The sequence below is a fragment of the Euprymna scolopes genome, chromosome 31, assembly GCF_053919585.1.
Source record: "Euprymna scolopes isolate OS-2025 chromosome 31, ASM5391958v1, whole genome shotgun sequence".
Classification (NCBI taxonomy): domain Eukaryota; kingdom Metazoa; phylum Mollusca; class Cephalopoda; order Sepiida; family Sepiolidae; genus Euprymna; species Euprymna scolopes.
Window position 1 is genome coordinate 85,329,483 of NC_136512.1, and position 17,500 is coordinate 85,346,982.

At 36.9% G+C, this 17,500-nt stretch overlaps 1 protein-coding gene across 1 annotated transcript in view; it reads right to left on the reverse strand.

Moving 5' to 3' along the window:
- The window catches only part of LOC145255562 (dynein axonemal heavy chain 6-like), a 277,781-nt gene that overhangs the window by 119,003 nt on the left and 141,278 nt on the right, over window positions 1–17,500 (reverse strand). The window contains exons 36-39 of the mRNA XM_080114017.1: window positions 16,158–16,355; window positions 13,269–13,634; window positions 6,398–6,597; window positions 531–639 (exon numbers count right to left, since the gene is read on the reverse strand). Coding sequence (XP_079970143.1) covers window positions 531–639; window positions 6,398–6,597; window positions 13,269–13,634; window positions 16,158–16,355 — 873 coding nt within the window. The remainder of the gene's footprint in view (window positions 1–530; window positions 640–6,397; window positions 6,598–13,268; window positions 13,635–16,157; window positions 16,356–17,500) is intronic.

Sequence of the window (17,500 nt, forward strand, 5' to 3'; positions counted from 1 at the left end):
TCACCAGGATTTGACGTCCCCTGGGGATTTTGGGGTCTAAATGGGGGGGGGGCAATGCTGAACTTAGTCATTTTTTTATGCCTCGTTCACTGTGTGCTCACGGGGGACCATGCATACTTCACTTATTCTTCTTTGCTATTGCCGTATTTTTGTCTGTGTCTTTTTCGTAGTTATAAGATCGGTCGCCAGTGATTTGCCCCTGAAACAAAGTGTTAAGTTTGCAGGTTGAAACAAGTAACGTAGAAAGCAATACAAATGACGACTCAACAAACAAAGGTAGATCAAATAAGAAGTGTATTAGGAAAAGGTATATTTACAGGATAATTACATAAGTATGTCAAATAAGGGAGTCTTTGCTGTAGAAACATATCTGCTCTCGGCAGCCTTCGGTGGCTTCTGGTGAACACACACTCAGACTAACTGAGTTTTCCTATTTATGTGTAATTACTATCCACATATGCAAATGAATGTGTGCCACCACAACACAAAGGAAAAACAAGAACATGAAAATAATCCAAAGAATTACACACTTTTGCTTTTTCTTCAATTTTTGGTCCAAGACTGACCAAATCTTCTTTCATTTCTGCGACGGAAGCGTTTGTATCGACAATTGTTTGAATTCCATTCTGCAAGCGATTCCTGAAAGAATACAAATAAATAAAAGTAGGCAACATGTACAGCAAATAACATCCTGCATGAGAGTCCATCATTCAAACTCCTCGGCTGAACATTCACAGGAAACATGAATTGGAACAAATTCATTGCGGTTCTTCAACTATACTGGGAAATTACTCACACCAGAAAGTTGCTGCCACATCTGGGCCAGCACATCTACCACTAGTCTCTCACTCTTAGACAGTTAAAAATAGAGTCTCAAATAGGTTCCGCACTATCAACCAAGCTCCAACCTCTGTCTCATCACTGCAATGTTGTATCTCTGTGCTTTTTTAACAAATATTTTTAAAATGTGCACTGATGAACTCATAGCTCTTGTGCCCCCTTGGCGTAAATACTCCCAACTAAGCAAAAATAGCAGCAAAATCTCACCCCTTTGATGTTGAGGTTTCTTGATGTGGGAAAGCCTTTTACTTTAATTGTAAAAAAAAAAAAAAAAAAAAAATTAAACGAATATTTTTTTTTTCAAAAATATCAAATGTAGATCCGTTATAAATCTTAACACATAACGTTTATTCAAGTCAATCAAATGGTCAAACAATATACACCTTCATACCATTTTAAAATTAAGAATGGAATTTTGATAGCAGGCGCTGGGAGCTACCTCATTGATACTTAAGCTGACCCTAAAAAAATTACTTACAGATCTTTTATGAAGCGAGCACTTTACCAGAAAGCATACAAATTAAATAAAAGTAGAAAATATTTACAGCGAACGAATACTTTTTAAATAGGGAGTCACCGCTTATCAAGGCCTAAAGGCCACTCAAGGATAAAGATTATTGCATGTAAGGTGACTGATGAGACAATGCTGTGATGATTGTTAACAGTAGAAACTGAGCAGAATTTGCTTAAGAGGAAAGCTTAACAAAACTTGTTTACATTGAACTTGAAAACAATCATGTTATAGTTAGTTGTGAAGTAGCCTTGCGGTATTGTGCTCCACAGATGGTAGTTCTCAGAATAAAAAAACTTTGTTCATGAAAGTTTTGCATTTTTTTAAGCACAGATAGATAGTGAAGTAAATTGTTGAGAGTGGTTGCAGCTAGACGAGTGTTTGTTGTGTATATTTTATCAGGAGAAGGACTATAGATTGAAGTTCAGTCGAGAACCTGCCATGAAAGTAAGGATCGAGCAGAGAAAGACTAGCAAAAAAGAAAAGATCATCGCCCACTAGATTTCAAAGTCAGTTGCTACCTTGTCAAGGTAGAAAAGGTACTTCCCAGATGTGACAATAATACTCCATCTATCGATGCTCTATCGTTATTTTCATGGCAAGTGCTCGTCTGAGCTCCAATCTATGGTCCACAGTTGACAAACTTTCATGAAAAACACTTGTCTAGCTGAAACCGCTATCAATAATTTCGCCCAATCTTTATCTGTGCCTAAACCTAAACGTAGATTCCATGAACAAAGCTTCTTTCTTAGAACCGCATACCTGTGGAACTCTCTTCCATTTGCATGCTTTCCGGCTGACTACAATCTGATCGTCTTCAAGTCCAACGTAAACCAGTTCTTGATCAGCCATCTCCAATTTACTAAATTTCCAGTACTAATCACTACTATCATATTGTCCCATTCATTAACCCTTATCCTCGAGTGGTCTCTGGGCCTTGATAAGTGGTTACTTCTTTCTAAAAGAAAAAATGGTAGGACATATTTGCTCTTATTCAGGTAGAGGATTGAGTTGGGAGTGAGATATCTTCTGGAGCAGCTGAATGATCCAAATACTTTTCAGTAACTTTGGCAACAGATTTGTAAGTCTTCCAGTTTAGGTTTTAATTGAAAGTCATTCGCAGAAGTTTGTCAAAGAAGAGTGCTTCCTCCAAATTAGATCAATCTGCTAGGCCCTGAACTGGCATCTAAGCTTCAGCCTCTGTCCCATCGACGAAACGTTGCATCCCTCTGCCTGTTCTACAAGTATTATAATGGTGAATGCTCTGACGAACTGCAAGCACTTGTGCCCCCACAACGTGAACACCCTCGACAAACCCGACAAGCTGCAAAATCCCACCCCCACACTGTAGAAGTCCCTAGATGTAAAAGATCTTTCTACTCCAGTAGTTTCTTCCCCAGAACCGCTAGACTTTGGAATTCCATTCCAGGTCCCTGCTTCCCCAACTGTACTGGCGTGCATAAGTTCAAGTGCAACGTGAACCAACATCTTGCTGCCCAAATCCCTACATAGTACCCTAGTAGTTGTTGCCCCTGTTAGTAGCCCCCTACACCAAAGTGGCAATGTGCCTTGTATGGGGTGAAAATGTAATAAAAAAAAATAATAAAAAAAAAATAAAATAAAGCCAAGTCGGGATCAGAGCACTGAAGCTAAAAATATGTTGATTAGTTAAAAATTTCAATGAATAAATTTCATTTCAACCAATCAAAAGCTACTGAATATACTGTCTTAATACCTTCAAAAAAAAAAAGACGTTCTAATATTAGCAGCAGGCACTGGGAGCTACCTAATTGATAAATGAAACAATCTTAAAAAATATTCTCTACAGATCTTCTACGGTGCCAATACATTTTGCTTCACCGCCAGCAACACACGTGCAGTTATTTCCCCTTGATTAATGAGCCACTTCTCATGCCAATCACATTACTTGCTCGCCTACTTTGAGGTGTGCTCACTTAACTTTTCCACCAAACTGTCTGATCTCTCCCATTGGACATCTGAGCTGCTACCTGTTGCAACAACTGTCACCACTCAGTTTTCTACCCCCACCCCCACCTGCACAGGAAAATTCTAGAATGCCACATCTTTTTCCCAGCATTCCTGTTACACACGCACGCGCGCACACACACTCACACACATACAGATGGAGTCATGGTATCGTTCTAAATTGATTAACTGATTTTGAAGAATGCAATAATTGTCTTAGCTCAGAGAGAAGTGGCCGTCCATATTATCTCACACTTAAATTGTTTAACTAATTTGAAGAGTTAAATAATTATGTGACACACTAACCTGTTTAAATAGTTATGTGACACACTAACCTGTTTAAATAATTATGTGACACACTAATCTGTTTAAATAGTTATGTGACACACTAATCTGTTTAAATAATTATGTGACACACTAACCTGTTAAAATTGTTATGTGACACACTAACCTGTTTAAATAGTTATGTGACACACTAACCTGTTTAAATAATTATGTGACACACTAACCTGTTTAAATAGTTATGTGACACACTAACCTGTTTAAATAGTTATGTGACACATTAACCTGTTTAAATAGTTATGTGACACACTAACCTGTTTAAATAATTATGTGACACACTAACCTGTTTAAATAATTATGTGACACACTAACCTGTTTAAATAGTTATGTGACACACTAACCTGTTTAAATAGTTATGTGACACACTAACCTGTTTAAATAGTTATGTGACACACTAACCTGTTTAAATAATTATGTGACACACTAACGTGTTTAAATAGTTATGTGACACACTAACCTGTTTAAATAATTATGTGACACACTAACCTGTTTAAATAATTATGTGACACACTAACCTGTTTAAATAATTATGTGACACACTAACCTGTTTAAATAGTTATGTGACACACTAACATGTTTAAATAGTTATGTGACACACTAACCTGTTTAAATAGTTATGTGACACACTAACCTGTTTAAATAATTATGTGACACACTAACCTGTTTAAATAATTATGTGACACACTAACCTGTTTAAATAGTTATGTGATGCACTAACCTGTTTAAATAGTTATGTGACACACTAACCTGTTTAAATAGTTATGTGACACATTAACCTGTGTAAATAATTATGTGACACACTAACCTGTTTAAATAGTTATGTGACACACTAACCTGTTTAAATAGTTATGTGACACACTAACCTGTTTAAATAATTATGTGACACACTAACCTGTTTAAATAATTATGTGACACACTAACCTGTTTAAATAATTATGTGACACACTAACCTGTTTAAATAGTTATGTGACACACTAACATGTTTAAATAATTATATGACACACTAACCTGTTTAAATAGTTATGTGACACACTAACATGTTTAAATAATTATGTGACACACTAACCTGTTTAAATAATTATGTGACACACTAACCTGTTTAAATAGTTATGTGATGCACTAACCTGTTTAAATAGTTATGTGACACACTAACCTGTTAAATAGTTATGTGACACATTAACCTGTGTAAATAATTATGTGACACACTAATCTGTTTACATAATTATGTGACACACTAACCTGTTTAAATAGTTATGTGACACATTAACCTGTTTAAATAGTTATGTGACACACTAACCTGTTTAAATAATTATGTGACACACTAACCTATTTAAATAGTTATGTGACACACTAACCTGTTTAAATAGTTATGTGACACACTAATCTGTTTAAATAATTATGTGACACACTAACCTGTTTAAATAATTATGTGACACACTAACCTGTTTAAATAATTATGTGACACACTAACCTGTTTAAATAGTTATGTGACACACTAACCTGTTTAAATAGTTATGTGACACACTAATCTGTTTAAATAGTTATGTGACACACTAACCTGTTTAAATAATTATGTGACACACTAACCTGTTTAAATAATTATGTGACACACTAACCTGTTTAAATAGTTATGTGACACACTAACCTGTTTAAATAATTATGTGACACACTAACCTGTTTAAATAATTATGTGACACACTAACCTGTTTAAATAGTTATGTGATGCACTAACCTGTTTAAATAGTTATGTGACACACTAACCTGTTTAAATAGTTATGTGACACATTAACCTGTGTAAATAATTATGTGAAACACTAACCTGTTTAAATAATTATGTGACACACTAACCTGTTTAAATAGTTATGTGACACATTAACCTGTTTAAACAGTTATGTGACACACTAACCTGTTTAAATAATTATGTGACACACTAACCTGTTTAAATAGTTATGTGACACACTAACCTGTTTAAATAATTATGTGACACACTAACCTGTTTAAATAGTTATGTGACACACTAACCTGTTTAAATAGTTATGTGACACCCTAACCTGTTTAAATAGTTATGTGACACACTAATCTGTTTAAATAATTGTGTGACACACTAACCTGTTTAAATAATTATGTGACACACTAACCTGTTTAAATAATTATGTGACACACTAACCTGTTTAAATAGTTATGTGACACCCTAACCTGTTTAAATAGTTATGTGACACACTAATCTGTTTAAATAGTTATGTGACACACTAATCTGTTTAAATAATTATGTGACACACTAACCTGTTTAAATAATTATGTGACACACTAACCTGTTTAAATAGTCATGTGACACACTAACCTGTTTAAATAGTTATGTGACACACTAACCTGTTTAAATAGTTATGTGACACATTAACCTGTTTAAATAGTTATGTGACACACTAACCTGTTTAAATAATTATGTGACACACTAACCTGTTTAAATAGTTATGTGACACACTAACCTGTTTAAATAGTTATGTGACACACTAACCTGTTTAAATAATTATGTGACACACTAACCTGTTTAAATAGTTATGTGACACACTAACCTGTTTAAATAATTATGTGACACACTAACCTGTTTAAATAATTATGTGACACACTAACCTGTTTAAATAGTTATGTGACACACTAACCTGTTTAAATAGTTATGTGACACACTAACCTGTTTAAATAATTATGTGACACACTAACCTGTTGTCCATGTGCTCACTCCTGCTGTGAGAAGTGAGCCTTGAGTAGAGTTGGACGAACGTCATATAGTCAGCTGGGGTGAAGTAAACACGACTCCGCCCTTCTGACCAATAGGTCTCACCCACCGACACTGCTGTGTCGTACATCTGCACACAAGATTTAACCAGATCCATCATTTTCACTGACGACTGCGAAAAGAGCTAAGAAACAAAATGATAACTTTCGTTTAGTATAAAGCTCGAAAAAATAAAAGGAAAAATAAGTGACAATTGTGATTTTTTTTAAATGAGAGTACCCACTTATCAAAGCATAAAGGTCACTCGAGGATAAGGGTTTATGAGTGTACAGTAATCACCGGGATAACAGCATATTAATAGTTAGTGGTAGAAACGGGGTAGAAATGGATTATTCAGGGGAGGGGCTCAACAAGAACTTGTTTATATTTACTGTATATCGATAATCACATTTTAGTCAACTGGAAGTATTTTCATGAAAGTTTGGCAGAGGGAGGGCCATAGATTGAAGCTCAGACGAGCACTTGCTATGAAAAACTCAATGCTCAAGGCTCAAAATGTCTATTTTGTGGCAAAGAAGTTGCAGGGAAGAAAAAAGGGCATCACTTACAAGGTTTTGAAACCGATAGTGAACTTTATCAAGGCGGGATAGGCTGGTCTGAGCAGCTCCCGCCCAGATATGGCAACAGTTCTCCATTTTAGGACACACATATATATATTTTAAGCCCCCTCTCTTTGGGTAGAGCACTGTCGTAAATAATCTCACTTGCTACTTAATTGCCTGAAAAATGCAAAGCTTGCAGTTTGCTTACAAAGAGGCGGTTTGAGCACTGTAAAAGTGATGGATGGATGTTTGTTTAAATAGACATCCGGACAGGTTATTTGCGGGCATTGCTTCCGTGGTCCAGTGGGAGAACTGCCGACTATTAACATGACGGTTCTAGGTTCAATCCTTGGCTTGGGAGAGGTGCTAGTCTAGCGGCACTGATGAATTGTGATACAACGAAACAGGACTGTAGGTCGATGACTACAAATATATATATATATATATATATATATATATATATCGGATATCTTAACTTTTACGATTTTCCTGAAAGTAGACCACAAGTTTAATTTATGGAAGCATAAAACACATTTTGAGCAATGGTGTTCTCCCTGATGAACAGAAAATTTGCCGATCGGCTTAGTACCAAGGATCAACTAATAAGGCAGTGTTGCAGGATGTAAAGATGAAGTAGAGAAATTTTAATGTAACGATAGAGCAGAGACGGGCTGGCAACATTTCTTCTGTGGGTTACAGGGAAGAAATAAGGGCATCACATTTCGAAGCAAGTTTAGAACTTTGTCAAGGCAGGATAGGTGTGCCGAGCAGCTCTCGCCCAGATATGGCAACAGTACTCCATTTTAGGACGTATCTGGCTCATACAGTTAGAGAAGTCGGAAGTTAGATACCTTCTGGAGTGGTAAAATGCCGCAACTATTTTTTCCGGCGATTTTGGGAACAAATTTGATGTAAATCTTCCATTTGAGGCCAGGAATAAAGGTCAGACACAGAAGTTTGTCTAAACAGGAAGCCTCTTTTAGGCATATATATTTTGTGATACTGGCAGATATACCTAGCATTGCCCGGTATTAAACGTCACGTTAAATTCCTTCAAAAAAATAAAGTAAAAAAAAAAAAAATGGAAAGAAACTGAGACATTGGCAAAGAAATATTATGTTTTTTCTAAACAGATCATTTCTTGCAAGTTGAAAAATAAAGAAAAAATACTCGAACTGACATCAAAAGACAGTGAGACAAGTATGATAACCAGGCCAGATTGCCATGTTTTTTAAAAAGTGTTTTCAAACCTACTTATTCTTAACATCAGGAAGCTGTCATGTGAACGATTTGTGCATGCGCAGTCATGAAACCATTGACAAACAGATAAAAATTTGATAACACCCCCCCCCCCAAATACCAATTTTTTAATTTTGACTCTTTGACAGGCCTTTTTTTTTCGGATGAGAACAGACTGTCCAATGTCTGAATACCCTATATACTAAATTTCAAGCTTGTAGATAGAAAATTTCTTGAGTATATAGGTTGAGAAGTATCCTCACACACACATTCTCACTTGTATAGATGTATAGATAACCACAGGGTGCCTCGTTCGATGATTGTTGATCCCAACGTTTCCTTTCCCATCATCTTTTCTTCTGCCAGAGATGTCGTTTCTCACATTTCAAAGGAAAACATATAAAACACATTCTGTGAATCTCACTTGGGCTCTGGGTGTGTGTGTGATACTATCGTGTGAAAAGTCTTTTTCTCGTCGATTGACATGAACTCATCTCCATCTGCTCCAAGCCACAACTTGCATTTAACTATGTCTAACTGCCAACTGTTGTCAACTGTCACTACCGTCAATTGACACACCCAAGACTGTCCCCCACCATTCCTGTCATGCACTGTTGCAAAACTCCTAACCGTTCCACAATGTGCTTGCTAACCAACTCTAAATATATTTACATCCATTGTTCAATCATTTTGTCTTAATCGTCGTCAAAACTTGATCAACAATCCCATGCCAGCTTCCTTTTGTGTGCCTCTGTGTACAACTTCTTATCCATTGTTCTGCCGATAAACCTATTTCCCCTTTCTTTTATTATACTTTTTTTCTGTTTCTCTCCACTTTCCAACACTTGACGGCAAGGTGGGGGGGGGGATTCCGATAGTATCACAGAGCATAATTTTCAAAAATTGTTTACTTACTTCCACTGACTGACTTACATAATCTGTTCAAATATATCTGTGAGGGTCGTTCCAAAAATAAGGCCTCCTATTTTTTAAATAAAAAACTAAATCATTGATGAGCTACGAAGACGGGATTGGTACCATTAAAATGGGCGACTTTCTGTGCTCCAGCATTGATTTTTCTACGTAGTCACCAACATTCTCAATGCACCTTTGCCAGCCTCTTTTGACGTCTCGGTTGTAAAAGTCTGGAGCACGCTTTTTCACTCACATTTCTGTCGCCATTCTGAAATCGACAAACCCATCTCTTAACTGTGATGATATCAACTGTATCTGCTTTGGAAATGTTCATCAGGTATTAGTGAATGTGGATCAATTTAATTTTTTCTGTATCGAGGAATTCAGAGACGCATCTCTGCTTCTGATGCATGTCTATGGCAGGGGATTATTTCTTAGAGTCTTACACCATCAATATCTGCAACAGAGAGATTTTCAGGTCATGAATGCATAAGTTCAGTCATCTTAACAATGCAATCTGCGATCCCCTCTGATCCGTTCGTACGATATAAAAAAAAAAGAAGAAAAGAAAATCGGAATGCCCTTCGCATAATTTAAAAGGATAGAGTACTGCTGCCACATATGGGCTGGAGCTGCTAAAAACAACATATCCTGTCTTGACAGAGTACAAAATAGGCTTTGTGGCTTAGTGGGGATGCCCTTTTCTCTTCCCTGCAACCTCTCACCCACAGGAGAGATGTTGCGAGCCTGTCTTTGTTTTATCGTTACTTCCATGGCAAGTGCTCGTCTGAGCACCAATTTCTGGTCCACCCTCGCCAATCTTTCATGGAAAACACCCATGAAGCTGAAACCACTGTCTAAAATTTTCCCCATTCTTTAGCTGTGCCAAAACCAAAATGTAGATTCCATGAACAAAGTTTCTTTCTTAGAACTGCACGCCTGTGGAACTCTCTTCCGTTTTGCCTGTTTTCCACCTGACTACAACCTAGATGTCTTGAAGTCCAACATAAACAAATTCCTGATGAACCGCTCTCTGAAGTAAGACACTTTATCAATTTGGGGATTATATTGCATCTTATTGTCTTGAGAAAACATTTTTTAAGTAGTAAGTGGGAAAAATATCCTTTGTCTTAAGTTGTTCAGTAAATTCAGCCTCTGTCCCATCGACGAAATGTTGCATCCCTCTGCCTTTTCTACAAGTACTTTAACGGAGAATGCTCTGATGAACTGCAAGCACTTGTGCCCCCACGACGTAAATACCCCCGACAAACCTGACAAGCAGCTAAATCCCATCCCTTCACAGTAGAGATCCCTAAATGCAAAAGAGCCTTCTATTCCAGTAGTTTCTTCCCCAGAACAGCTAGACTTTGGAATTCCCTTCCGGGTCCCTGCTTCCCCGACTGCACTGACATGCAGAAGTTCAAGTGTAACGTGGAGCGACATCTTGCTGCCCAACTTCCTACACAGTATCCCTGATGCTTATGTCCCCGATAGTAGCCCCCTACAATAAAGTGGCAATGTGCCTTGTTTGGGGTGAAAATGTAATAAAAAAAAAAAATGTTGTGTGAATTTTTTAATGAATCCCAAGTAAAGAAATTTATTTTCCTAATTTTTTTATTTTAATTTTCTACTATTTTTTTTTTTTTTATCTTTATTAACAACCCACAACTTCTTATGCTTTAAATATTTTCAGGACCATCCAACCTAACCTACTACAAAATGCTAATTTCATTTTGGCGTCTTAAATCTCCCCCTCTCCTTTTTTTGTGCTGATGAGGCGATTAATATTCGAATACAATTAGTCTCAATGGCTATTGTCAATTTTAAATAAAATGAATATCGTTTCTGAAACGATCGTACACTCGAGTTGATTTTGTTTGTTTTTCTTGTTGAAACTGATTAATAATTTACAATTATTAGTCTTTATAATAAATACTGATATAGCTCTAGGAAAAATGTACCTATTGAGCTTATTATATACCCACAGTATTATGAGCAAGATTATTTTAAAGTATTGACACATTAAAATAAACTTTGCTCTTTAAGCTCCAGATCTAATTCCCCTTCTCTCTCTCTCTCTCTCTCTCTCTCTCTCTCTCTCTCTATATATATATATATATATATATATATATATATATATATATATATATATAACATATATATATATATATATAACTACTTAATTTACTCACATAAAATTAATATACGAAAGTATATATTTATGTGTAAACTTTAAGTATTTACTTCAAAAGTGCTCAATACGTAGGTAGAGCTAGTTAGTAATTTATAAAATATATATGGCGATTAAGTATATATATATATATATACTTATTTATCTGCCTATTCATCTATCAACCTTCGCTGATATTTTGGTTATAAAAGGTGAATGCAAGCGGTTGGGGTCGAATTATTTTTATTTTAAATTTCGATTTTCCTATTTCATAATTTATTTATTTAGTTTCATGTTAGTTATTAAATACTGTTAGTATATTTGTCCCTGTGTTAAAGGAGATTCGGTTTAAAAAGGGCTGCAGTTTTATAGCCAATTAAAAGAGAAAAATTATATAAATGCACCAAGCCTCCAAGGCCTCAAAGGAAAAGTACAGACCAATAGATCTACAGCAGATGTGCTTACAGTTATATCTCATAGGATTAGCAAATCTCTCGATGGAGACTACCTTTCTGGGGATAATTGCTCTTGACATATCAAAGGCCTTTGATAGAGTATGGCATAAAGGTCTACTTCACAAGATCTCTAGCTACGGTATAGATGGAAATGTCTTCTCAATTATTAAATCATTTCTCTCTGATAGGTTCATAAGAGTAGTGGCTGATGGGCAGAAATCAGAAGCTCTCAGTATTAATGCTGGAGTCCCTCAGGGGTCCATCTTGGGCCCAACTCTCTTCCTGATCTATATTAATGATCTTCCAAATCACATCCTTACATCATTCGTAGACATTTTTGCTGATTACACTACTATCTATGGTAGCACATCTAAGACCGTAAAAGACCAAGTTCTCTCTGATTCTCTCTCCTCTGATCTTGAGCATGTGGTACAATTGGGGAAAGAGCTGGTTTGTTACTTTTAATGCATCTAAAACCAAGCTTTTATCTTTACATCATCAACGCTCTGATCCCCATCTGGCATCAATTGAAATGAATGGCTCTCGTTTTGAAGAGGCCTCATGTTTTGACAAACTTCTGGACTTGACCTTTACTCCTAATCTTAAATGGAACACATACATTAAATCCGTTGTCAATGCCGCTGGAAAAATTGGTGGGATACTTCTATCTATCCAGTAGATATCTCACTGCTGATGCAATTCTCTATCTATATAAAAGCCAGCTACGTCCAAGGATGGAGTACTGTTGCCACATCTGGGCAGGAGCTGCTAGAAAGGACTTATCCTGCCTCTTTCTTATAGAAGAGATGTTGCAAGTTTTTCTCTGCTTTATCATTATTTTCATAGCAAGTGCTCGGCTGAGCTCCAATCTATGGCCCCCCCCCTCGCCAGACTTTCACAAGAAACACCCGTCTGGCAGAAAACACTATCAATAATTTCCCCCACTCTTTATCTGTGCCTAACGTAAACAAGTTTTTGATGAACCGTTCCACAAATTTACTGAATTTCCATTACTAACGGTTACTATATTGTCCAATTTCTACTGTACACTCTTTAACCCTTATCCTCGAGTGGCATCTTGGCCTTGATAAGTGGTGATGCCTATGTAAAAAAAAAAAAGGAAAAGAAAACAACAAAAAATTCTTCTGACGACCATCAGATGGCCTATAGAAAGCGCTTGAGAAAAATATGGCTGAACAACAACTTTTGAGCGCCATCCTATATAATATGCCTGACGAAGTTAAAAAGACCGCTCGGCAAATAGAAAAAATATCCAAAATCGGAAAAAGCAATAAATCTGTCGTGTGCAATCAAATGTGTCTAAATAACGACTTGCTATATATATATATATATATATATATATATATATATATATATATATATATATACGTACTCAATACATATGTGGTTGGTAAGTAGATATAGATAGATAGATAGATAGTAAAAACTAGATAGTATTATCCATTCGCTTTACCTTTGATTCTTCCTTTCCAAATAAAGTGACCGCACTGTCCACAAAGTAAGCACTGGCCACATTTAACATGGCTTCCCTATCCCAGATGTCGTACCAGTCAATTGTACAGCAATTTATCAGGGCTGGGTTAACTCTGCAACGCTGATGAAACTTGCCACTGCGCACATTCATGCTCAAAACGACGTGCAGGTTGACTCTCACCCGCTCAATAAAAAAGTTGTACAATGCCTGTTTCGTCTCGGCAACGTCGGCCTGGTTAGCCAACGGCTTTAGGCTCATCAGGAGACCTTCGAGTTCGTCTGCATCAAATAAACCAGGGACTTCGCCAGAGTTCAAGATTGAATTGATGTCCTCCAAAAACGATTCCTATAAAAAAAGGGCAATATATATATATATATATATATATATATATATATATATATATATATATATATATATATATATATAGTATCAACTGAATTATTGTAAATAAAGATAAAACAACTATTTTTTTTATTATTATTTAGATTATTCAGACGAGCGTTATTCTAAAAACGTTTCGTTCAATGTCACCTTCAATATTTTTTTTTTAGGTATTGTGTTGAACTCGTAAATCTTTCTGTCGAACTCGGGAATCTGTATGGACTCTTTATTTAATCCACTGGGCTGTATGCATCCGCTCCATCAGCCATACTCGGGTAGAAGTATTAAATGTTCCGCTATTGTATTCTAAGTGTTGCCGGTACTGAGAATTGAACTTTGTACCTCCAGAAGAGTAAACTGAATTTTACTTAATACTTTATCTGGACTTGCGGACACTTCTTGTATGAATTTTGTGATCCTTAAATCTATTCTTATTTTGAGATGTGCAGATTTTTTAAATTTTTATTATTATTCAATTTTCACCCTAAACAAGGCACAGTGCCACTTTGAAGTAAGGGGCTACTATCGGGGACATAAGTTGCAGGGGTATTATGAAGGGAGATGGGTAACAAGATGTTTTTTCACATTACACTTGAATTTTTTTCTTACATATACTGATAAAAAGAAAAACAGAAATTTTACTTAGAAAGAAATATGCCTGACCATATACTGTCAGAAAAAAATTCTACAGAAGAATTAATATCGCATATTGAAGGTAGCCATCTTAATTTTCATATATATATATATATATATATATTTTATAAAGCTCCCCTCTTCGGTAGAGCACTCTCGTAAATTATCTTACTCGCTACTTAATTTAGCTGAAATAATGCTAAGCTCGCAATTTGTTTACAAACAAAACGTTTGAGCCCTCTACGAGTAGCAGACGGATGTTTATTTAAATACGCATTCGGACAGTTTAATTTCGGCCACCGATTCCGTAGTCAGGGGGTAGGACTGCCGACTGTCATCACGACGGTTCTAGGTTCGATCCTCGGCTTGGGAGAGGTGTTAGTCTAGCGGCACTGATGAGTTGTGAAACAACGAAACAGGTCTGTATGTCGATGACTAAAATATATTTTATAAAGCTCCCCTCTTCGGTAGAGCACTCTCGTAAATTATCTTACTCGCTACTTAATTTAGCTGAAATAATGCGAAGCTCGCAATTTGTTTACAAACAAAACGTTTGAGCCCTCTACAAGTAGCGGACGGATGTTTATTTAAATACGCATTCGGACAGTTTAATTTCGGCCACCGATTCCGTAGTCAGGGGGTAGGACTGCCGACTGTCATCACGACGGTTCTAGGTTCGATCCTCGGCTTGGGAGAGGTGTTAGTCTAGCGGCACTGATGAGTTGTGAAACAACGAAACAGGTCTGTATGTCGATGACTAAAATATATTTTATAAAGCTCCCCTCTTCGGTAGAGCACTCTCGTAAATTATCTTACTCGCTACTTAATTTAGCTGAAATAATGCGAAGCTCGCAATTTGTTTACAAACAAAACGTTTGAGCCCTCTACGAGTAGCGGACGGATGTTTATTTAAATACGCATTCGGACAGTTTAATTTCGGCCACCGATTCCGTAGTCAGGAGGTAGGACTGCCGACTGTCATCACGACGGTTCTAGGTTCGATCCTCGGCTTGGGAGAGGTGTTAGTCTAGCGGCACTGATGAGTTGTGAAACAACGAAACAGGTCTGTATGTCGATGACTAAAATATATTTTATAAAGCTCCCCTCTTCGGTAGAGCACTCTCGTAAATTATCTTACTCGCTACTTAATTTAGCTGAAATAATGCGAAGCTCGCAATTTGTTTACAAACAAAACGTTTGAGCTCTCTACGAGTAGCGGACGGATGTTTATTTAAATACGCATTCGGACAGTTTAATTTCGGCCACCGATTCCGTAGTCAGGGGGTAGGACTGCCGACTGTCATCACGACGGTTCTAGGTTCGATCCTCGGCTTGGGAGAGGTGTTAGTCTAGCGGCACTGATGAGTTGTGAAACAACGAAACAGGTCTGTATGTCGATGACTAAAATATATTTTATAAAGCTCCCCTCTTCGGTAGAGCACTCTCGTAAATTATCTTACTCGCTACTTAATTTAGCTGAAATAATGCGAAGCTCGCAATTTGTTTACAAACAAAACGTTTGAGCCCTCTACGAGTAGCGGACGGATGTTTATTTAAATACGCATTCGGACAGTTTAATTTCGGCCACCGATACCGTAGTCAGGGGGTAGGACTGCCGACTGTCATCACGACGGTTCTAGGTTCGATCCTCGGCTTGGGAGAGGTGTTAGTCTAGCGGCACTGATGAGTTGTGAAACAACGAAACAGGTCTGTATGTCGATGACTAAAATATATTTTATATATATATATGTACATATATATACAAAACTTTGATGATTTTGCTTGTTTTGTTGCACATTGAATGTTTTCGATCATGATGAGAGAGAAAGGTTGAATTAATGGAAGGGAACTTACTTTGACAATGTCTTGGTCACTGATTAGTAAGACAGTTTTGAGCCCTTGAACACCACACTGTTGGTAAACTTTTTTGAGGTCTTCGTGGAGTTCTTCAGTTGAATAAGATCGATGCAGCTGCAAGCGGAACAGCTGGTAACCGCTGATAAAAGCGGCGAACTTGCTGACCAAGGCTTTGCCTGTGCCGTCATAACCAACCTGGAATTTAAACAATGACGTCTTAATGTAACAGCATAGTTTCTGTCCTTATGCCAGACTTGGACAAAATCAAAGTATGACGTTCCTTAAATAAGTTTGCAGACTTTTTCATATGGGCACTTTTATTGATAGTCCACACACATGAAACTCTAATCCCCTTTGAAGTAATCTCCTCCGGCTGCAATGCATTTATTGTACCATTCCAACAACTTCTGGAAGGACCCATGGAAGTTCTCACAGCCTTTCTCATCTCCTCAATTGTCTCTAAGTTTTTCCTTGAGCTTAGGGATTTTAATCGAACACTCGATCCTCTCCCTGCTGTCATGACAACATCTTACTTTCTCCTCTTTTCTGAACACTCTTGGGACAAATTTCGTGCAAATCTTCCACATCTTCAGTTCCTCGCAAATAATTGTGTTCCACAGTTCCCACACTGACATCAAACTGTGCACTTATTGCCTCTATAGACATATGACAGTCCTTATCCATTAAATTCTTTATTTCACTAATCAACTCTGTTGTTCTGACTTCCTTATTCCTCCCACACTTCTCATCATCCCTCACAGACTCCCTGCCTTCCTTGAATCTCTTGTGCCACTCAAAAACTGATGCTCGATGCATGAAAGATGGTCCAAAAGCAGTCTGAAGCATTCCATACGTTTTCTTTTGCATTTTTTCCAAGTTTAAAATAGATTTTATTGCATATCGTTCTTCTAAAGTGTCCTATCTTACAGATTGCATTTTCGAAATCCACCAGCTGTGACAATCAAGATTTAGTAGGGTGTATTCCAATTCCTGCTGTAGCTGTTCATTTGAACCTAAATTCATAAAAATTGGTCACTCATTTCATAAGATGTATAGCAGGAACATACTGAGTTTACAAGAGTCTATGACATTTTTTTAATGCCTCTACAAAAAAGTCTGGCCAGTTCCATGTATTTGATTCACCTCCATATCTCCTTGATATTCACCTTGTGGTCTGCTGAAATGGCGAAATTTACAAACTGGCAGAAATTTTCCTTCCTGCTATTATGACATTCGGTCTTCTTGCTTAGATGAGTTTAACTATTTGTTTTCTGTAGAATTTTATGATTTCCTTTTTTTAAGTACTGCCGCTGGTTTATGCTTGTACCATTTGTCTGGGT